Raw genomic sequence first — 21,785 nt, forward strand, 5'->3', positions numbered from 1 at the left:
CGGCGGGGACTTCCGGGGTCACCGCCCCACTTCCGGTCGCACAGGCTGCTCTCGCGAGAGGATGGTGGCCGGTCCCGCCAGAGGGGCGGGGCGGGGCGCGGCAGCCCGGCGCGCGGTCGCCATGGTGACGCACGCCGGGGCCGAGAGGAGCTTTTGTGAGTCGCTCCGGGCTGCGCGGCTGCGGAGGTGCGGGGACCCGGGCTTGCGCCGGAGGGGGCGGTGGGCTCACCTATGGGCCTTTCCAAAAGCAAAGAGAAACCCAGGAAAGGTAAAGGGGGCGCAGGCGCTGGGCTCCCCGCGTCTTCGCCCCTCGGCGCGGGCCCAGGGCGGGGCTGGGCGGGACGGCGCGAGCGCAGGCGCCAGGCTCGGTCCGGTGCGAACCGTTCCTGCCGCCGAGTCCGCCACGCACGGCGCGTTTCCCGCCTGAGGCGGTTGCGGAAACGCAGAGACTCGAGACTTTTGAAGCCAGCTTATTCTGGACCCAAGCAGGCGACTGAAGACGATGGGACCCACTGCCCTGCATTCAGTAAGTCCCGGGTCTAACGGATGATCCATATATTTCAGATGAGGAACAAAAGAAGGGATCCACCTATTCAGTTCCAAAATCTAAGGAGAAGTTGATGGAGAAGCATTCCCAGGAAAACAGGCAGGCAGACAGGGAGTTGGAGAAGCCTGTGGACAGCCTCCACCCGGGGGCCGGGACAGCCAAGCACCCGCCGCCGGCAGCTTCGCTGGAAGGTAGGGGACGGCGGGAGGGAGCGAAGCGAGGTCAGCGGCTTGGAGGATCTGGGGCTGGGGTGAGGAGCCTACTTCTAAGACTCTACCGGATGGACACCAGTAGCAGGCACGCGCCCTAAAGATGAAACTGGTTTGTTTTAGGAACTTTATGTAGGAGGCAAATATCCAGAATTCTTGGTTGAAAACATAAGTTTAATGAAAATGTAGGTCAGTTCCCGAGTGATAAGTGCGTACCAGGTGGTCGAGGGGCTGGGCCAGTGTGCGTGTGTCTCACCTGAGGTTCTCCTGCAGGGCTGGGTATCTTGGTGCCACTGAGAATCCCTGAGCCTCCGCACACTGGAACAGAGCCTTGGGAGGCCGTCCCAGGCTGGACTGTAGCTCTCCGAGGGCTGTGGGGACAAGTACATTGCGGAGGGTGACCGAGGAGTAGAACCTGGATGCGACAAAGGTGTCTGTTATAACAGCCTAGTGTGGCCAGACCTTTGGGTGTGTGTGGGGAAGATGAGGCCCCAATAGTAGGAAGAAGCTAGAATACAAAGTTTTCCATCAGTTTTACCACGTGGAGCTGGAAGCGTTAAATATTTTAAACAACGGAGGTGCTGCCTGGGGCGGTAGTTCACACCTGTCGTCCCAGTTATTTGGCCGAGGCGGGAGGATCTTTTGAGCCCAAGAGTTCAAGACCAGCTTGGGCAGCATAGTGAGACCCTGTCTCTACAAAAAATAAATATATAAAAATAAAAAACAAGGGCGGCATGACGGGGTCTGTGCCTACCAACGGGGGAAGCCAGTTCCCGGCGGAGGTGGCCCGGTCAGAGACCCATTGCTGTGTCCCAGTGGGAGCCAGCGAGGCTTCGCAGTGCGAATTCCAGAAGGGTCAGGCAGGCAGAATCCGCGGAGCCTGCTGTCTGAGGAGATTGGGGGCCTGTGCCAGGAGGAAGTGTTTAAGTTTCATCGCCAGAATGAACCACTCGGCTGGGTGCGGTGGCTCACGCCTGTAATCCCAGCACTTTGGGAGGCCGAGAGGGGTGGATCACTTAAGGTCAGGAGTTCAAGACCAGCCTGGCCAACATGGTGAAACCCTGTCTCTACTAAAAATACAAAAATTAGCTGGGCGTGGTGGCATGTGCCTGTAATCCCAGCTACTCAGAAGGCTGAGGCAGGAGAATCGCTTGAACCTCGAACCGGGACATGGGAGGCAAAAGTAGCGGTGATCGAGATCGCGCCACTGCACTCCAGCCTGGGCTACAGAGTGAGAGTCTGTCTCAAAAAAAAAAAAAAAAAAGGAATGAACCACTTGGGTCAGACAAGAAAGAATGTCAGGGGGATGACTGACCTGCTAGGCAGAGGAGCTGGGCCTGGACTTGTTCAGACTGACACGCTTGTAGGATCAAGGGCTGGAAGTAGGAGGCTCTGGGCCTTGGGCTTGGACGAAAGGCCTGAATTTGAATTCCTAACCTTGGAACCCCCCACTGGAGGGCGGAACCCCCCACTGGAGGATGGAACCCTACAGGAATAGCATCACCCTAGGGTGGCGGTTTGGAAAATGCTACCTGTCTGTCGGTGCTTTTAGCTGAAAGTTACAGAAAAGCTAACTAAACACAGCTTTAACACAGGGATTTAATGTCTCACGAATGAAGGGTCAGAGGCAAGGCTTCCAGGTCGGCTTGCTTGTTAGCACAGCAGTGACATCAAAGGCTTTGCATGTCTCTTCTTGAGCACTCTCAGTGTCCACAGCCCCCGATGAGTGTGCAGCCCCCACACGCAGGCAGGACTGCGTCTACTCCAAAGGCATTGCTCCTTCTGCGTCTACTCCAAGGGCATTGCTCCTTGCTTTATATGAGCAAGGAAACCTTTCCCAGGAAGGCTTCGCCTGCCCAGCCTCTCCAGGACTCACTCAGCGGTGCAGACTCACCAGGGGCTGGAGGGAGCTGTGAAGCACGGGAGCGGGCAGGACCTCTGCCAGCAGCGGAAGTGGGGGAAGGAGGACCGCCTGTTGGAAAGGCCCCAGCAGTGTCTGTCACACCAGAGGGTGGGGGAGGAAGGTGGACATGAAGGGAAGACAGCAGAGCAAGAGTGAGAACAGAGTTTCAGGAGAGAAGACGAAGTGCGCACGCTCTCCATGCAGTGACGGGCTGAGCAACAGTGAGGAGCAAGCTGCTGACTCCCTTGCCACACTGTGAAGGAGCCCCGAAGGTGGGACACTGAGTGAGAAAAGCCAGAGGAAAGACCACTCGTATTGCAGTTCCCATTACATGAAATGTCCAGAAAAGGCACATTTACAGAGAGAAGCAGATGAGTGGTTGCTGGGCAGAAATGGGAGCCGGCCACAGCTGAACACAAGGGGACTTTGGGGGGTGATGGAAATGCTTTTCAACCTGAATCTGAACCTGGGAAGCACTGCAGGTTAGTAGCCCTGGTCCCTAAGCCCTTCCAACCCAGGAGCCAGACTTGTGCGCGAACAAGCCATTAGTGATTCCAGGCTCTGGCTGGAACCTTGAGTCTTCTCAGCTTGGGGCATGCACCTCAGGGGGAGCCAGCATTAGTGTCCAGCCCCAAGAGCTGCCCTGGACGTCTCAGTGAGTCTTCAGATGCCTGCAACTGCCTGGGCAACCACACGTGATACCTGTCCTGCCAAACCTGTCCTGAACCCATAAAATCCAGAGAAAAGAAAATCGTTGTTTTAAGCTGCTGAGGTTTGGGGTAAGTTACTATGAAGCAGTAGTGAGCAGAACAGAAGGGCCATGATGGGGAGAAGGTTTGGCCATAAGTTAATCGTTGTGGCAGCTGTTAGGATATTGATGTGGCTTGGCTGTGTCCTCACCCAAATCTCATTTTGAATTCCCACATGTGGGAGGAACTGGGTGGGAGGTGATTGAATTATGGTGGCAGGTCTTTCCTGTGCTGTTTTCGTGATAGTGAATGAGTCTCACGAGATCCGACGGTTTTAAAAACGGGAGTTTCCTGCATAAGCTCTCTCTCTGCCTGCTGCCATCCATGTAAGATGTTACTTGCTCCTCCCTACCTTCCCCCGTGATTGTGAGGCGTCCCCAGCCATGTGGAACTGTAAGTCCATTAAACCTTTTTCCTGTATAAATTATTCAGTCTCTGGTATGTCTTTATTAGCAGCATGAAAATGGACTAATACAGATAGATGTATTATACTGTTACCCCTACTACTTCTGTATATGCTTAAATTTTTGCATTACAAAATTCACAAACATACAAACATTATAGAGATCTAACACATCACAGATTTACAGTCAGCTTATTTCACAATGTTGGAAATTCTACCACAAATAAAGAACTTGAAAAAAAAAGGAGGGGAATGTTAGAAGGAAATCTGAGCAACCTAGACCTGGGCTCAGTCACTCCTGAGACAGTCAGATTGGGTATTTGGGGATGAGTCAGTGTTAATTTTCTTAGATGTGGCAATGCTATTGTAGTTACGCTAAAACACAATCCATATCTGGTAAAGAAATATACTGCAACATTAATGGGTAAAATCATATGTCTGAAATTCCTTAAAGATACTCAGGATGCCAGGCGCTGTGGCTCATGCTGTTATCCCAGCACTTTGGGAGGCCAAGACGGGTGGATCACTTGAGGTTAGGAGTTTGAGACCAGCCTGGCCAACATGGTGAAACCCTGTCTCTACAAAAAATACAAAAAAATTAGCTGGATGTGGTGGTGCACACCTGTAATTCCAGCTACTTTGGAGGCTGATGCAAGAGAATCGCTTGAACTCAGGAAGCAGAGGTTGCAGTGAGCCACGATCATCCCACTGCACTCCAGCCTGGGCGATGGAGCGAGACTCCGACTCCATCTCAAAAAAAAAAAAAAAAAAGATACTCAGGAAAAAAACGAAGAAAGAACAAGATAACAAAATACTGATTGAAGCTGAGTGCTGCATAGGTGCAGGTGCTCATTCAGTATTCTATATTCTTGTGTGTTTGAACACTTTTTTTTTTTTTTTGAGATGGAGTTTCCTTCTTGTTGCCCAGGCTGGAGTGCAGTGGCATGATCTCGGCTCTCAGCTCACTGTAGCCTCCGCCTCCCAAGTTCAAGCAATTCTCCTGCCTCAGCCTCCCAAGTAGCTGGGATTACAGGCGCCTGCCATGACCCCCAGCTAAATTTTTTTGTATTTTTGGTAGAGATGGGGTTTCGCCACATTGGCCAGACTGGCCTCAAACTCCTGACTTCAGCTGATCCACCCACCTCGGCCTCCCAAAGTGCTGAGATCACAGGCGTGAGCCACTGCACCCGGCCTCCCAGAGTGCTGGGATCACAGGCGTGAGCCACCGCGCCCAGCCTGTTTGAACACTTTTGTAACATTTTGTTGTTTGTTTGTTTTGAGACGGAGTCGCGCGCTCTGTTGCCCAGGCTGGAGTGCAGTGGCACGATCTTGGCTCATTGCGACTTCCGCCTCCTGGGTTCAAGCAATTCTTCTGCCTCAGCCTGCCAAGTAGCTGGGACTACAGGTGTGCGCCACCACGCCTGGATAATTTTTGTATTTTTAGTAGAGACGGGGTTTCACCGTATTGGACAGGCTGGTCTCAAACTCCTGACCTTGTGATCTGCCTGCCTCAGCCTCCCAAAGTGCCAGTATTACAGGTGTGAACCACCACGCCCGGCCTGTAACATTTTCATGAAGGTAGAGTATGCTTAATTGCAAGAAAATTTTGAAAAAGAGAGAAATGGAACACTTCTATCAGCTATTAAAAAATATCATGCTGAGTGAAAAGAGCCAATCCCAGAAGGTCACATGCTGTATGGTTCCATTTCTTTTTTTTTTTTTTTTTAGGCTGGAGTGCAAATGGCACAATCTTGGCTCACTGCAACCTCGGCCTCCCGGGTTCAAGCAATTCTCCTACCTCAGCCTCCGGAGTAGCTGGGACCATAGGCATGCGCCACCATGCCTGGCTAATCTTTGTATTTTTAGTAGTGATAGGGTTTCTCCACGTTGGTCAGGCTGGTCTCAAACTCCTGACCTCAGGTGATCGCTTGCCTTGGCCTCCCAAAATGCTAGGATTACAGGCGTGAGCCACCACACCCGGCCGTGATTCCATTTCTGTAACATTCTCTGAATGACAAAATTATACACAGGGAGAACAGATGGTTGGTTACTAGGGCTTTGGAGATGGGATAGGGAGTGGGTGTGTCTGTGAAGAGCACGGCTTTGGGGTTGGGGTAGGGAGTGGGTGTGTCTGTGAAGGGCAGGGCTTTGGGGTTGGGGTAGGGAGTGGGTGTGTCTGTGAAGGGCAGGGCTTTGGGGTTGGGGTAGGGAGTGGGTGTGTCTGTGAAGGGCAGGGCTTTGGGGTTGGGGTAGGGAGTGGGTGTGTCTGTGAAGGGCAGGGCTTTGGGGTTGGGGTAGGGAGTGGGTGTGTCTGTGAAGGGCAGGGCTTTGGGGTTGGGGTAGGGAGTGGGTGTGTCTGAAGGGCAGGGCTTTGGGGTTGGGGTAGGGAGTGGGTGTGTCTGAAGTGCAGCGGGAGGAAGATGGATTGTTGGTTGTGGTAGTGATTGATTAAATGGCGTGGCTGTACATACACTCATAGTACCGGAGTCCATTTCCTCGTGTCGATAATGGTACTATAGTTATATAAAATGTTTGCTTTGGGAGCCAAGCGCTGTGGCTCATGCCTGTAATTTCAGCACTTTGGGAAGCCTAGGCAGGCAGATCACTTGAGCCCAGAAGTTCAAGACCAGCCTGGGCAACATGGTGAAACCCGATTTTTACAAAAAAGACAAAAATTAGTTGGGTGTAGTGGAGTGTGCCTGTAGCCCCAACTACTCAGGGGCCTGAGACAGGAGGATCCCTTGACCCCAGGAGGTTGAGGCTGCAGTGAGCCAAGATCGCGCCGCTGCCCTCCAGCCCGGGCGACAGAGTAAGACCCTATTTATGCTTCCTAGCAAGGAAAGACAGTACACATATTGAAGAATTTGACTGCATTAAAATGTTAAACCTCTCCCCAAACTCTTATAAACAATTGTAAAACAAATGATAAGCTCAAAAACATAATTACATCTATGAGAGGCCAAAGAATATCAGTTGACTCTGAATCAAGGGCTCGGACACATTGCTGTGGAGGCACACGTCTTCCTGGAAGGCGGTTTGGTAACAAGATGGCAGGACTCTTAAGACGGCCCACACGATCCCTGCCCCTGGGGAACAGCCATGTGTAACCCTCCCCTTGAGTGTGAGTGGAATGAAGAAGAGGGAGGTGTGTCCCTCCTATGATTAGCTCACTCATCCATTGAGTTTGACGTAATCAAAATGAGAGCTGATCCTGGGTGGGCCTGACCTCATCAGGGAAGCCAGACAGTAAAAGTGTCAGAGGCTTTTTAGGCCTCTGCAAGCTTTAAGCAAGCCCTTGCCAAAGCCAGCAGGAAAATGGGAACTTCATTCCTTGAACCAGGAATAAATTCTACCGACAACCGGGATGAGCTTAGAAGAGGACCCTCTGGTTCCTCCTGAGAATGCAGTGCAGCTGGCACCTGGAATTCAGCCTGAGTCCCAGCCATGCCGCGTCTGGACCCCTGACGATGGCCGCGATAAGAGGATAAGTGGATGTGCTGGTTTAAGCCGTGAAGTTTGTGTTAATTTGTTTTGCAGCAATAGAAGTACACACAATATGTACCAAGAACCTTGAGAAGAGTCACATTTTTTGTTTCTGTTTTGTTTCTGAGATGGTCTCACCCAGGCTGGAGTGCAGTGGCACAATCTTGGCTCATTGCACCCTTGACGTTCTGGGCTCAAACGATTCTCCCACCTCAGCTCCCTGAGTAGCTGGGGCCACAGAGCACCCAGCTAATTTTTGTATTTTTTGTAGAGATGGAGTTTTGTCATGTTGCCCAGGCTAGTCTCGAACTCCAGAGGCCAAGCAATCTGCCTGCTTCAGCCTCCCAAAGTGCTGGGATTACAGGCATGAGCCACTATGCCTGGCCCAAGATTAATATTTCTTTTTTTTTTTTGAGACGGAGTCTTGCTCTGTCGCCGCCCAGGCTGGACTGCAATGGTACATCTCCGCTCACTGCAAGCTCCGCCTTCCGGGTTCATGCCATTCTCCTGTCTCAGCTACAGGCGCCTGCCCACCAGGCTGCCCAGCTATTTTTTTTTTTTTTTTTTTTTTTAGTAGAGACGGGGTTTCACCATGTTAACCAGGATGGTCTCGATCTCCTGACCTCGTGATCCGCCCGCATCGGCCTCCCAAGGTGCTGGGATTACAGGCGTGAGCCACCGCGCCTGGCCTTATGTTTCTAAATGAAGAAACTAAACTCTGAGGAAGATGAAAGAAGTCTTGTTTTAGACTAGAAAGTTTCAATAGTGTAAATACGTTAATCTCTGTAAAATCAGTCAACACCAAGTCAAAACACAAAAGATCTTTTGGGAATATGAGCAGATTATTCAAAGGTTCATCTAAAGAATAAAAATGAGGCCAGGTGCAGTGATTCACGCCTGTAATCCTAGCACTTTGGGAGGCTGAGGCAGGTGGATCACTTGAGGTCAGGAGTTCAAGACCAGCCTGACCAACATGATGAAACCCCATCTCTACTAAAAATACAAAAATTAGCTAGGCGTGGTGATGGGCGCCTGTAGTGCCAGCTACTTGGGAGGCTGGGGCAGGAGAATCACTTGAACTTGGGAGGTAGAGGTTGCAGTGAGCCAAAATTGTGCCACTGCACTCCAGCCTGGGTGACAAGGGTGAGAGTCCATCTCAAAATAAATAAATGAATAAAAATGAAAGAGCAGTAGGAAACATCTGGAAAACCAGAGGCATGAGGGGGTCGGGTCCTCTGATACTCAAGTAGGTTAGAGTTAAAAAAAAAAAAAGCCAGGTGTGGTGATGTGGGAATATATGGTCCCATAGGTGGGATCTGTGGTTCCAGCTACTCAGTGATGTCGGAGGATCACTTGGGCCTAGGAGGACAAGACGGTAGTTTGCTGTGATCACATGTATGAATAGTCACTGCGCTCCTTCCTGGGCTACAGAGTGAGACCCTGTCTCTAAAAATGGAAGAAAAGGGCCGGCATAGTGGTTCATGGCTGCTGTAATCCCAGTGCTTTGGGAGGGTGAGGTGGGAGAATAACTTGAGCCTGAGAGTTCAAGACCAGCCTGGGCAACATGGCAAAACTGTGTCTCTACAAAAAATTTTAAAATTAGCTGGGTGTGGTGGTTTGTAGGGTCCAGCCCCACAGGGTCAGTGGGTTTTCTCCCCGTGTGCGGAGATGTGAGAGCGTAGAAATAAAGACACAAGACAAAGAGATAAAAGACATCTGGGCCCGGAGGACCACTACCACCAATGCGCGGAGACCGGTAGTGGCCCCGAATGCCAGGCTGCGCTGATATTTATTGGATACAAGACAAAGGGGCAGGATAAGGAGAGTGAGCCATCTCCAATGATAGGTAAGGTCACGTCGGTCACGTGTCCACTGGACAGGGGGCCCTTCCCTGCCTGGCAGCCGAGGCGGAGAGATAGCTTACGCCATTATTTCTGCATATCAGAGACTTTTAGTACTTTCACTAATTGACTACTGCTATCTAAAAGGCAGAGCCAGGTGTACAGGATGGAACACGAAGGCGGACTAGGAGCGTGACCACTGAAGCACAGCATCACAGGGAGACGGTTAGGCCTCCGAATAACTGCGGGCAAGCCTGACTGATGTCAGGCCCTCCACAAGAGGTGGAGGAGCAGAGTCTTCTCTAAATTCCCCAGCGAAAGGGAGACTCCCTTTCCCGGTCTGCTAAGTAGCGGGTGTTTTCCCTTGGCACTGACGCTACCGCGGACCACGGTCTGCTTGGCAACGGGTGTCTTCCCAGACGCTGGCTTTACCGCTAGACCAAGGGGCCCTCTGGTGGCCGTGTCCGGGCATAACAGAAGGCTCACACTCTTGTCTTCTGGTCACTTCTCACCGTGTCCCCTCAGCTCCTGTCTCTGTATGGCCTGGTTTTTCTTAGGTTATGATTGTAGAGCGAGGATTATTTTAATATTGGAATAAAGAGTAATTGCTACAAAGTAATTAATGGTATTCATATATAATCATGTCTATGATCTAGATCTAGTATAACTATTCTTATTTTATATATTACACTGGAACAGCTCGTGCCCGTGGTCTCTTGCCTTGGCACCTGGGTGACTTGCCGCCCTCAGTGGTGCATGCTGGTGGTCCCAGCTACTTGGAAGGCTGAAGTGGGAGGATCATTTGAGCCCAGGAAGTTGAGGCTTCAGTGAGCCATGATCGTGCCACTGCATTTCAGTCTGGGCCACAGACCAAGATCCTGTCTCAAAAAGAAAAAGGGATATCTCTCAGTGCTTAGTGCAGCTGTGGGTCATTCGGCAGCTGACACAGATGAGGCTATGTAACACAGCACTGCAGGCAGAGGGAGAGGCCGAGTCCTGAATACCCCATCTGACTAGCCTTGGGCAGGTGACTTGGCTTCTCTGCCTCCCCCACCTGGTTAGCCTTGGGCAGTCGAGTTGGCCTCTGTGTCTCCCCTGTCTGACTAGCCTTGGGCAGGTGGATTGGTTTGGCTGTATCTCAGTTTTGTCTGAAATATGAGTTGTCAGAGACCTATAGCAGAAGCTGCTGTGTGTCATTATTCACTATTCTAGGGCTCAGAACAGGCACGCGATAAAAGCCAGCACTGTTGGCCGGGCGCAATGGCTCACACCTGTAATCCCAGCACTTTGGGAGGCCAAGGCAGGTAGATCACCTAAGGTCGGGAGTTCAAGACCAGCCTGGCCAATATGGAGAAACCCTGTCTCTACTAATAATACAAAAATTCCCCGGGTGTGGTGGCAGGAGCCTGTAGTCCCAGCTGCTCGGAAGGCTGAGGCAGGAGAATCACTTGAACCCGGGAGGTGGAGGTTGCAGTGAACCGAGATCACAGCACTGCAGTCCAGCCTGGGTGACAGAACGAGACTCCATCTCAAAAAAACTAGTAATAATAATAAAATAATAAACCAGCACTGCCATTGCCAGCTGTCCACCCTACCTCGCATCCAGGTTCGTGAGCTATCAAGTGTCCCCACAAAGCTGTAAAACAACATGACCACTGTAGTTGTTTCTGTAAAAAGGTGACTGTGAGTCTTCTAACCCTGTACCACACATACGTGTGCAGAGAGAGCGAGCTCCATCCTGCTCTCAGAAGCCTGAACGGCTGTGCCCGAGCTCGTAGCAGTGGCACTCCAGGAAGGGGGTGGGCGGCTGTGCCCGAGCTCGTAGCAGTGGCACTGCAGGAAGGGGGTGGGCAGCTGCGCCCGAGCTCGTAGCAGTGGCACTCCAGGAAGGGGGTGGGCGGCTGTGCCCGAGCTCGTAGTAGTGGCACTGCAGGAAGGGGGTGGGCGGCTGTGCCCGAGCTCGTAGCAGTGGCACTGCAGGAAGGGACGGGCGGGCGGCCAGGAGAGCAGCCGGTGAAGGAGCACTTCTGCTTTGTACTTGGCAACGCTCTGCAGGCTCAGCAGTTTCACCGGTCTCAGGCGTTCCTTGTAACCTTAACAGGTTTAAGAAAATGTTAGCAACATCAGAAATGTCCATTTCTAGAACATTCTAATGGATAAAGTTCTGTACAGAGGGCTTTACCAGAATTAGAGACCTTTGGAGTGGAAATGATGTCTCTGAACCTTGAGCTCTGAGGCGGCTCCTGCCTGGACGTGTGCCCTCCCTCCTTCCTGTGCCGGTCGCCCTGACGCCATCCTGCCACGGATAGTGGAAGTGTTTCTCCTGTTTTCTTCCCTGAAAAAGGGTGTCCAGCATCAGCAACCCTCATGGCTGAGTTGCACATCCATTAAGCCCTGGAATGTTCGTGGACAGTTTTGAACTTTTGGACTCACCCATTTCTTCTGCTAACCATACATCTAATTCCTTTACTCTGACCAATGGCAGGAGGTGTCTGCATTGTGGAAGGAGCTTTCCACACATCTACTAAATGCCTGGATGTTTTTTCCTCTAGAGAAACCTGACGTAAAGCAAAAGTCCAGCAGGAAGAAAGTGGTCGTTCCACAGATCATCATCACGCGAGCGTCGAATGAGACGCTAGTCAGCTGCAGTTCCAGCGGGAGTGACCAGCAGAGAACCATTCGGGAGCCGGAGGACTGGGGCCCCTACCGGCGGCACAGGAACCCCAGTACAGCAGACGCCTATAATTTACATCTCAAAGAATAAACAAGCACCCTTGCATGGCACTCGCTACTCCCTGCAATAGGCATCTCAGGAACGGCCGCCCCACCCTGTGAGAAGCCGCGGCCCCTTCTCCAGTGCTCTCTGGGAGGGTGCACCAGGCCCGCCCCACTCTGTGAGAAACTGCAGCCCCCTTCTCCAGTGCTTTCGGGGAGGGTGCACCAGGCCCGCCCCACCCTGTGAGAAGCCGTGGCCCCCTTCTCCAGTGCTCTCGGGGAGGGTGCACCAGGCCCGCCCCACCCTGTGAGAAGCCATGGCCCCCTTCTCCAGTGCTCTCGGGGAGGGTGCACCAGGCCTGTCCCCCCGTGAGAAACTGCAGCCCCCTTTTCCAGTGCTCTCGGGGAGGGTGCACCAGGCCCGCCCACCCTGAGAAACTGCAGCCCCTTTCTCCAGCACCAGGCTCGCCCCACCCTGTGAGAAGCCATGGCCCCCTTCTCCAGTGCTCTCGGGGAGGGTGCACCAGGCCTGCCCCCCCCGTGAGAAACTGCAGCCCCCTTTTCCAGTGTTCTCAGGGAGGGTGCACCAGGCTCGCCCCACCCTGTGAGAAGCCGCAGCCCGTTCTCCATTGCCATTTGGTCCTGCCTTCCCCAGAGCTGCTAGCAGCTCGGTGGAGGCAAGAGTGACTGGCTCAGAGAGCGAGCTTTGTGGTATTGATAAATGAATAAATTAGTATGTTCATGTTGGAAGTGGCTGGCTCTGCAGAGTGATGGACAGCAGATGGCATCTTACATTCTGATTTGCGGTGCACAGTTAAAACACTTCCCTTCGTTTCAGAAGGAAACAGTGTGAATACTTGGAAGTTATAGTGAATAAGATGCCTCCCAAACTTGAGGAAAAGGTCAGATTCTAAGAGCTAAACGTTAAGATGTAATGTTCCAGAACAAAGAGGTGCAGAGTCGCCGAACGGGGCCCCAGGGCTCCTAGCTTGACTAATCTGAGTCAGCTTATTAAAAGGCCCCAAAGAAGAATGTGGAATGTGTGCTGGGGGCATGGGACAGCCGTGGCACTGAGACTTTGGAAGTGGCCTTGCCAGCGCTGTCCTGTCTCTGGCCCACAGATGAGGGCTCCTGATTGTGGAAGGCCACGGAAGGGACCTGAACACAACGGCATGAGACAAGTTATCTCATGTGGCTGCACCTCTCCAGCAACCCTCAGCTCAGGCTAGACTTTCCCCCTGTGTTGAGAATGCCCTGCCCTGTCTGGAAGCCTGATGCATTTAGTGACAGTGTGTGAGCTTTGTTAGTTTCTAGTCTGGCCAGCAGGCTTTCCATGTGATCTCTCATTGGCTTGCTTCAGTGGCCAGCGGAGCCAGGGGTGTCCACCAGAGTCCTGGACACAGACTCCTCAGGTGCCAGCGGGAGGGAGCCTGCTGCCTGCCACACACACACAATTTCTAAGCCATGCAGGCCTGTGTAGTACACACACACACACAGCCTTAGGAATTGTGAAAGGCCAATCAAAACTTGGGACCCTAATTTCACTCTGCCAAAAGAAAAAAAAAATAAGCTGAAATATGAGTCACCCAAGAAACTGCTTCCTTTTTGTTCGTAAGCAGAGAGCTACCAATAAAAAGTTAAAGTTTCTCCATAGGTAGCTACTCTGTTCACCTTCTGTGAAGTGCCAAATTTTTTTATTATTATACTTTAAGTTCTAGGGTACGTGTGCACAACGTGCAGGTTTGTTACATATGTATGCATGTGCCATGTTGGTGTGCTGCACCCATTAACTCGTCATTTACGTTAGGTATATCTCCTAATGCTATCCCTCCCCCCTCCCCCCACCCCACGACAGGCCTCGATGTGTGATGTTCCCCTTCCTGTGTCCAAGTGTTCTCATTGTTCAATTCCCACTTACGAGTGAGAACTGCGGTGTTTGGTTTTTTGTCCTTGCGATAGTTTGCCGAGAATGATGGTTTCCAGCTTCATCCATGTCCCTGCACAGGACATGAACTCATCCTTTTTTATGGCTGCATAGTATTCCATGGTGTATATGTGCCACATTTTCTTAATCCAGTCTATCACTGATGGGCATTTGGGTTGGTTCCAAGTCTTTGCTATTGTGAATAGTGCTGCAATAAACATACGTGTGCATGTGTCTTTATAGCAGCATGATTTATAATCCTTTGGGTATATACCCAGTAATGGGATGGCTGAGTCAAATGGTATTTCTAGTTCTAGATCCTTGAGGAATCGCCACACTGTCTTCCACAATGGATGAACTAGTTTACAGTCCCACCAACAGTGTAAAAGTGTTCCTATTTCTCCACATCCTCTCCAGCACCTATTGTTTCCTGACTTAACGATCGCCATTCTAACTGGTGTGAGATGATATCTCATTGTGGTTTTGATTTGCATTTCTCTGATGGCCAGTGATGATGAGCATTTTTTCATGTGTCTGTTGGCTGCATAAATGTCTTCTTTTGAGAAGTGTCTGTTCATACCCTTCACCCACTCCATCAAAAAGTGGGTGAAGTGCCAATTTACTGAGCACAAGACAAATACATAATTGACTCTTTTTGTCTTGTGGATTCAAGGATGTGACCACGCCCTCCCTCCTTTCCCTCCAGCCCCACCCCTTGAAATACCGAAGCCCTCAGCATCATCTCCCCTTGAAATACCGAAGCCCTCAGCATCATCTCCCCGTGAAATACCGAAGCCCTCAGCATCATCTCCCCTTGAAATACCGAAGCCCTCAGCATCATCTCCCCTTGAAATACCGAAGCCCTCAGCATCATCTCCCCTTGAAATACCGAAGCCCTCAGCATCATCTCCCCTTGAAATACCGAAGCCCTCAACATCATCTCATCTCCCCTTGAAATACTGAAGCCCTCAGCATCATCTCCCCTTGAAATACTGAAGCCCTCAGCATCATCGCCCCTTGAAATACTGAAGCCCTCAGCATCATCTCCCCTTGAAATACTGAAGCCCTCAGCATCGTCTCCCCTTGAAATACTGAAGCCCTCAACATCATCTTTGGAGGAAGGTACAGAGTTGGCTGTCACGTGCCCATCCTTAACCTTGGCCAAATAAACCTCTAAGGTGACTGAGACCTGTCTCAGATACTTGTTGGTCTACAAATTGGCCACCATGCAGGGACTCAAGAGTGGAGGTGGCCCTGCCCTTTGACAGGTTTCCTCCTGGTGCTTAGGACCAGTTTGGGCCTTCTTTATTGCTCAGGACAATAGGACAATTTGCTGAGATCTGGGAGCCCTACCACCCTCCAGAGAATCTCTGATCTCCCGAAACTTGGTTGAGGTCTAAGGTTTATTTTGCGCACAATGCCTTTTCCTTTTCCGGTGTTTTACTTGCTTCCGACAAAGAAGGTGAGTTTTCCTGCTTCTGTGATAATAGGGAGCAGGAGACTTCTCTGGAGTTTCAGCTGGGAAACAACTCGAGTTTTTCCTGATTCCACAGTGGGGGAGAGCAGTCTAAAGCCCGGGCCCCATTCCTAGGTAAGTAGCTGAATTGGGGTTCTGTCTTGGAAGTTCTCCTTAATGACTAAAGCTAACATTAACGACTGGCTGGTCTTAATTTCTCACTATTAGCATGCTCAGTAAGTGTATAAATTGTGGGATTGTTTGTTTTGCTTAACTGCTTTTTGTTTATTTGTTTCTGTGTTTGCTATTTTTGCTGTTTCAGTCTTTTTCCCGTTGGATTTGACGAATTCTATTAGACTTGGTCAAATCTGAAGCAAACTTGCAAGTTGTGGGAAACAAGCCTCTGAATTAGCTGAATTCCCACACCTGGGAAAAAGGAAAAAAAAGCCAGAAAAAGGGAAAAAAGATTTTGACCACCTGATGGGCTTTATTTGCATAACGAGACCACCTTTTTCCAGTCAAGCCACACTCGAAGAGTAAGTGCCATCACCTCAGGCTGCAGTTGGGTAGGTAGAGTCCGCCATTTTTCCACCAGGACAGCCTGGGTTTGGTTCCTACATCCTTTCTGGTTTGAAATTTGTGTTACTTTTGAAATATCAGCAGTTTGTCCCAGCTGAAATAAGGTAGTGAGATTTAAAGATTTAAAAGGATTTTCTTTTTTTTGAGATGGAGTCTCACTCTGTCGCCCAGGCTGGAGTGCCGTGGCGCGATCTCAGCTCACTGCAACCTCTGCTGCCCAGGTTCAGCCATTCTCCTGCCTCAGCCTCCCAAGTAGCTGTGATTACAGGCACCTGCCACCTCACCCAGCTAATTTTTGTATTTCTAGTAGAGACGGGGTTTCACCATCTTGACCAGGCTGGTCATGAACTCCTGATCTTGTGATTCACCCTCCTTGGCCTCCCAAACTGCTGGGATTACAGGCGTGAGCCACTGCGCCCAGCCAAGAGGATTTTTAAAAGGGCTTAATGGTCAAAAGTAAACTTAACTAAAAGCTAATATCCGACATATTCCAACGTAGTAGCTTAATTAAGTCCGTATGCCACATACACATATACAGACCCCTGTGTAGAAGAGAAGGCACCAGACTCCTTTTTGGGGAGAAACTTCTGTTTTTCTTATGGAACCCCAAGAGTGCAAACAGACACGTTCCTCTCAGATCTTAAATTGCTTCCTATTGTATTGTGTTACCTGATTTTTTTTTACTAAAATAGTTGACACAGGACTTTTTGGGGTGCTGCTTCTCCAGCTGGTGGCCTCTGTGTCCGGTGGTGCCCCTACCCACCCGGGTCTCCTGGGCTCCAGGGTTGGCCCTTGAGTACCCCGCCCACCTAGCTCGGCGGTGGGATCGGCCCTCAGCCCATGGCTGGACTGCGCATGCGCACGCCGCAACCCACTTCTGCCTTGAGCACTGGAGTCTGGACAAGGGGAATGTGGTGGCGCCCAAAACGTGGAGATGCCAGGAACCGCAGAGCCTCAAGGGTGTCACAGCGTGATTGTTCCCCTCGCCTGCGGTCTGGTGAGTGGGGGTGTGTTACAGTGTCACCCCCAACTTTTTTTTTTTTTTTTTTTTTTTGAGACAGAGTCTCACTCTGTCACCGGGCCAGAGTGCAATGGCACAGTGTCGGCTCACTGCAACCTCCGCCTCCTGGGTTCAAGTGATTCTCCTACCTCAGCCTCCCAACTAGCTGGGACTACAGGTGCATGCCACCACGCCCAGCTAATTTTTTTTTTTGGTGGGCGGGGGGACAGAGTTTCTCTCTTGTTGCCCAGGCTGGAGTACAATGGCACGATCTCAGCTCACTGCAACCTCCACCTCCCGGGTTCAAGTGATTCTCTTGCCTCAGCCTCCTGAGTAGCTGGAATTACAGGCATGCACCACCATGCCCGGCTAATTTTTTGTATTTTTAGTAGAGACGGGGTTTCTCCATGTTGGTCAGGCTAATCTCGAACTCCCGACCTCAGGTGAGCCACCCGCCTCAGCCTCCCAAAGTGCTGGGATTACAGGCGTGAGCCACCACACCCGGCCAGTTTTTGTATTTTTAGTAGAGACGGGGTTTTACCATGTTGGCCAGGATGGTCTTGATCTCTTGACCTCGTGATCCACTCACGTCAGCCTCCCAAAGTGCTGGGATTACAGGTGTGAGCCACCAGGCCTGGCCGTCACCCCCTTTTTGAATCTGTGATTCAGCAAGTCCCAAATTCTTCTCCCATGTCCAAGAAAAATGAAGTTATGCAGACAACCGGAGGGTGAGCAGGACAAAGTTTTGTTGAGCAACAGAACAGTTCTCACTGAAGAGGGGAGCCGAAGTGGGCAGCCCCCTACTCAAAGTTGGGTAGGCCCCCACTTGAAATCCCCCACCATGCACAGCCTATAATTTTGTTTGACTTGGCATTCTTTTTTTTTCTTTTGAGACAGAGTCTTGCTCTGTCGCCCAGGCCAGAGTGCAGTGGCGCTATCTTGGCTCGCTGCAACCTCCGCCTCCCAGGATCAAGTGTTCTCCTGCCTCAGCCTCCTGAGTAGCTGGGATTACAGGTGCCCACCACTACACCTGGCTAATTTTTGTATTTTTAATAGAGACAGGGTTTCACCATGTTGGTCAGGCTGGTCTTGAACTCCTGACCTCATTATCTGCCTGCCTCGGCCTCCCAAAGTTCTGGGATTACAGGTAACATTCATTTTTAATGTCCCTCTAACACACCCAGACTCTCCCTCTGTATTTTGAGATGTAAATTTTGCTATCTGATTTTTCACCTAAGAGTTCTTCCTTTGGTATGTCAATTTAGGGCTATCAAGCTGAAAATTGCCTAAGACAGTGAAACAGGTTATCAAGAAATTGGAAGTTTAGGCCGGGCACGATGGTTCATGTCTGTAATCCCAACACATTGGGAGGCCAAGGCGGGCAGATCACTTGAGGTCAGGAGTTCGAGACCAGCCTGGCCGAGATGGTGAAACCCCGTCTTTACCAAAAATACAAAAATTAGCTCGGTGTGGTGGCATGCACCTGTAATCCCAGCTACTTGGGAGGCTGAGGCAGGAGAATCACTTGAACCTGGGAGGCGGAGGTTGCAGTGAACTGAGATTGCACCATTGTACTCCAGCCTGGGCAACAAGAGCGAAACTCCATCTTAAAAAAAATAAATAAATAAAAAAAATAAGCCGGGCATGGTGGCGGGTGCCTGTAATCCCAGCTACCCAGAAGGCTGAGGCAGGAGAATCTCTTGAACCCAAGAGGTGGAGGGTGCAGTGAGCTGAGACTGTGCCACTGTACTCCAGCCTGGGTGACAGAGTGAGACTCCAACTCAAAAAAAAAAAAAAAAAAAGATTGAAAGAAAGAAATTGGAAGTTTAAAATAGTAGAAAAAAAAGAAGGGGTCTTATGCATCTTCTGTGTGTTGGCTACATCTATGTATCTATGAGTCACGTATACAATGTTTCACTACCAAAAATATATAAAAGAGTTTTAATTAATTGCCTTAAAGGAAAAAAAAGCACTTAAATACTGTATCAGAAAAACATAAACTTTTTTTTTTTTTTTTTTTTGAGACAGAGTCTTGCTCTGTCACCCAGGCTGGAGTGCAGGGGCAAGATCTCGGCTCACTGCAAGCTCCGCCTCCAGGGTTCACGCCATTCTCCTGCGTCAGCCTCCCGAGTAGCTGGGACTACAGGAGCCCGCCACCACGCCTGCCTGATTTTTTGTATTTTTAGTAGACACGGGGTTTCACCGTGTTAGCCAGGATGGTCTCGATCTCCTGACCTCGTGACCCACCTGCCTCAGCCTCCCAAAGTGCTGGGATTACAGGTGTGAGCCACCATGCCTGGCCAGAAAAATAGAAACTTTAAGCCCAAATGCTTTTTCAGGTTCATGTGACTTAAGTAAATCCTTAAAAAATAAGCTGGTTTTAAAATTATTGGTAAAATAAAATTAGAAATGTCTTCAGAATTGTCAACATACATTATTGTTTAGATTTATTGGTAAAGGAGTTTAATATTTATCATTACGAGATATTGTAAGTTGTCAAAATTTGGCATGAGGGTTATAAGGCTTGCAACACAAAAGGGAATTATGTTTGACTAATTTTTTGATAAATAAGGCATTTAATATTGTTTAATGGAAAGTGATAAATCCTGAGTTATTGGCAAAAAAAAAAAAAAAGAGGAACATTTCTTTAACCATAAGGTTCTTACTTGGGTAAACACCTAAAATTCACAGGCTATAAAAATGGTTAGGCCGAGTATGGTGGCTCACGCCTGTAATCCCAGCACTTTGGGAGTCCGAGGTGGGCAGATCACCTCAGATCAGGAGTTCAAGACCAGCCTGGCCAATGTGATAAAACCCTGTCTCTACTAAAAATACAAAAATTAGCTGGACATGGTGGCAGGTGCCTGTAATCCCAGCTACTGGGGAGGCTGAGGCAGGAGAATCGCTTGAACCTGGGAGGCGGAGGTTGCAGTGAACCAAGATCGCAACATTGTACTCCAACCTGGGCAAAAAGAGCAAAACTCCGTCTCAGAAAAAAAAAAAAAAAAAAAGAAAATGGTTAACAGAGAAATAACTTTAAATGAAGACTATCACAGTTTTCTTTCCTTTTTCTTTTTTTTTTTTTTGAGACAGAGTTCACTCTGTCACCCAAGCTGGAACGCAGTGGCGTGATCTCGGCTCACTGCAACCTCCGCCTCCCAGGTTCAAGCGATTCTCCCACCTCAGCCTCCCAAGTAGCTGGGATTACAGGTGCCCACAACCACGCCTGGCTAATTTTGAAAAAAATATTTTTATGGGAGCCTGAGGCGGGAGAATGGCGTGAATCCAGGAGGCAGAGCTTGCAGTGAGCCGAGACTGCGCCACTGCACTCCAGCCTGGGCAACAGAGTGAGACTCCATTTCAAAAAAAAAAAATTTTTTTTAATAAGTAAATAATTACAGATGTAAAGATAGTTTAAGGAGGTATTTTTAGTATGAAAAGTTAAAAGGAAAATAATTTCATATGAGAAAGAATCTTGTATGGTAAATTTTTGTTCTGAAATGGCTGGTTATTTTGGAAAGAGGGATGTTCAGGATAAAACAGGAAGGCCAAGTATATCATAAATGGTTTGTGTACGTTTTCATAAAGTTTGTAAAAAGGTTTTTTTTTTTTCTTTAAGATGGAGTCTTGCTTTGTTGTCTGGGCTGGAGTGTACAGTGGTGCAATTTTGGCCTGTGTCAGAATAACAATGCTTTCTTGGAGCATTAACCCACTCTTTAATTAAAAAAAAAGTTATAAAAATAGTTATGGAAATTTTCTTGTTTTTGTTTTTGAGACGGAGTTTCGCTCTTGTTGCCTAGGCTGGAGTACAGTGGTGCGGCCTTATTTTTTTATTTTTATTTTTTTAGATGGAGTCTTGTTCTGTCACCCAGGCTGAAGTGCAGTGGTGTGATCTTGGCTCACTGCAGTCTCCACCTCCCAGGTTCAAGCAATTCTCCTGGCTCAGCCTCCCAAGTAGCTGGGATCACAGACACACACCACCACACCTGGCTACTTTTTGTATTTTTAGTAGAGATGAGGTTTTGCCATGTTGGTCAGGCTGGTCTTGAACTCCTGACCTCAAGTGATCTGCCTGCCTTGGCCTCCCAAAGTGCTAGGATTACAGGCATGAGCCACCACACCCAGCCTGAAAATTATATCTTATGGTCAAGATGATTACAATTTAATAGATTTGTTTATAAAATTTTAGAGAGATTTAATTGGCCTTATGCTGTGTTTATCTTTTGAGAAACTCCCTCAAAGAATAAAGGTTTCCACATTTTTTTTAAATCTTTGAGTTATCTCAGCACCATAAGAAAGGTAAAAACAGAAAAAAAATAAGAAAATAAAAAAAGAGAAATCTGTGAGTTATCACTGTAGCTAAGTGAATGCCTTATTTTACAATGACCTGTGATCCTATTTAGTGATAGCAACCGTTTTAAAACTTTTTCTAGGCCAGGCACGGTGGCTCACACCTGTAATCCCAGCACTTTGGGAGGCCAAGGCAGGCGAATCAAGAGGTCAGGAGATCAAGACCGTCCTAGCTAACATGGTGAAACCCTGTCTCTACTGAAAATACAAAAAATTAGCTGGGCGTGGTTGCAGGCACCTGTAGTCCCAGCTACTTGGGAGACTGAGGCAGGAGAATGGCGTGAACCCGGGAGGCGGAGCTTGCAGTGAGCCGAGATTGCACCACTGCCTGGGCGACAGAGCGAGACTCTGTCTCAAAAAAAAAAAAAAAACACTTTTTATATTTGACAAACTTTACAAAATCAAATTCTTTCTTCAGTCCTCATTGATTTTTTTGTGTGTGTGTGTCTGATGGAGTCTCACTCTGTTGCCCCAGCTGGAGTGCAGTGGCACAGTCTCAGCTCACTGCAACCTCCACCTCCCAGGTTCAAGCGATTCTCCTGCCTCAGCCTCCCAAGTAGCTGGAACTACAGGTGCCCACCACCACACCCGGCTAATTTTTGTATTTTTTTTTCTTTTTGAGACAG

At 49.5% G+C, this 21,785-nt stretch overlaps 1 protein-coding gene across 2 annotated transcripts; it reads left to right on the forward strand.

Annotated features, from left to right (window-relative positions):
* The first annotated feature begins 84 nt into the window (after positions 1-84).
* Positions 85-19,825, forward strand: SPATA33 (spermatogenesis associated 33). 2 transcript variants are annotated; one of them, XR_010137870.1, is made up of 6 exons: positions 85-268; positions 565-738; positions 14,481-14,896; positions 15,265-15,365; positions 15,553-15,766; positions 18,838-19,825. XR_010137870.1 is itself a non-coding variant. In XM_024233170.3 (3 exons), the coding sequence occupies exons 1-3, from the start codon at positions 232-234 to the stop codon at positions 11,897-11,899; spliced, it is 423 nt and encodes a 140-aa protein (XP_024088938.1). In that variant the 5' UTR covers positions 85-231; the 3' UTR covers positions 11,900-14,019. The 2 variants fall into 2 exon arrangements, 1 of the variants encoding a protein (XP_024088938.1); XM_024233170.3 differs by lacking the exons at positions 14,481-14,896; positions 15,265-15,365; positions 15,553-15,766; positions 18,838-19,825 and adding an exon at positions 11,688-14,019.
* The last annotated feature ends 1,960 nt before the right edge of the window (positions 19,826-21,785 follow it).

The sequence above is a fragment of the Pongo abelii genome, chromosome 18, assembly GCF_028885655.2.
Source record: "Pongo abelii isolate AG06213 chromosome 18, NHGRI_mPonAbe1-v2.0_pri, whole genome shotgun sequence".
Classification (NCBI taxonomy): domain Eukaryota; kingdom Metazoa; phylum Chordata; class Mammalia; order Primates; family Hominidae; genus Pongo; species Pongo abelii.

What these genes read in the sequence shown, in the direction of transcription:
- SPATA33 (XM_024233170.3), top strand. Translation starts at nt 232, where the DNA reads ATGGGCCTTTCCAAAAGCAAAGAGAAACCCAGGAAAG. An exon ending in CAAAGAGAAACCCAGGAAAG is followed by an intron (nt 269 to 564) that starts GTAAAGGGGGCG and finishes CATATATTTCAG; the next exon opens with ATGAGGAACAAAAGAAGGGA. An exon ending in GCCGGCAGCTTCGCTGGAAG is followed by an intron (nt 739 to 11,687) that starts GTAGGGGACGGC and finishes TTTTTCCTCTAG; the next exon opens with AGAAACCTGACGTAAAGCAA.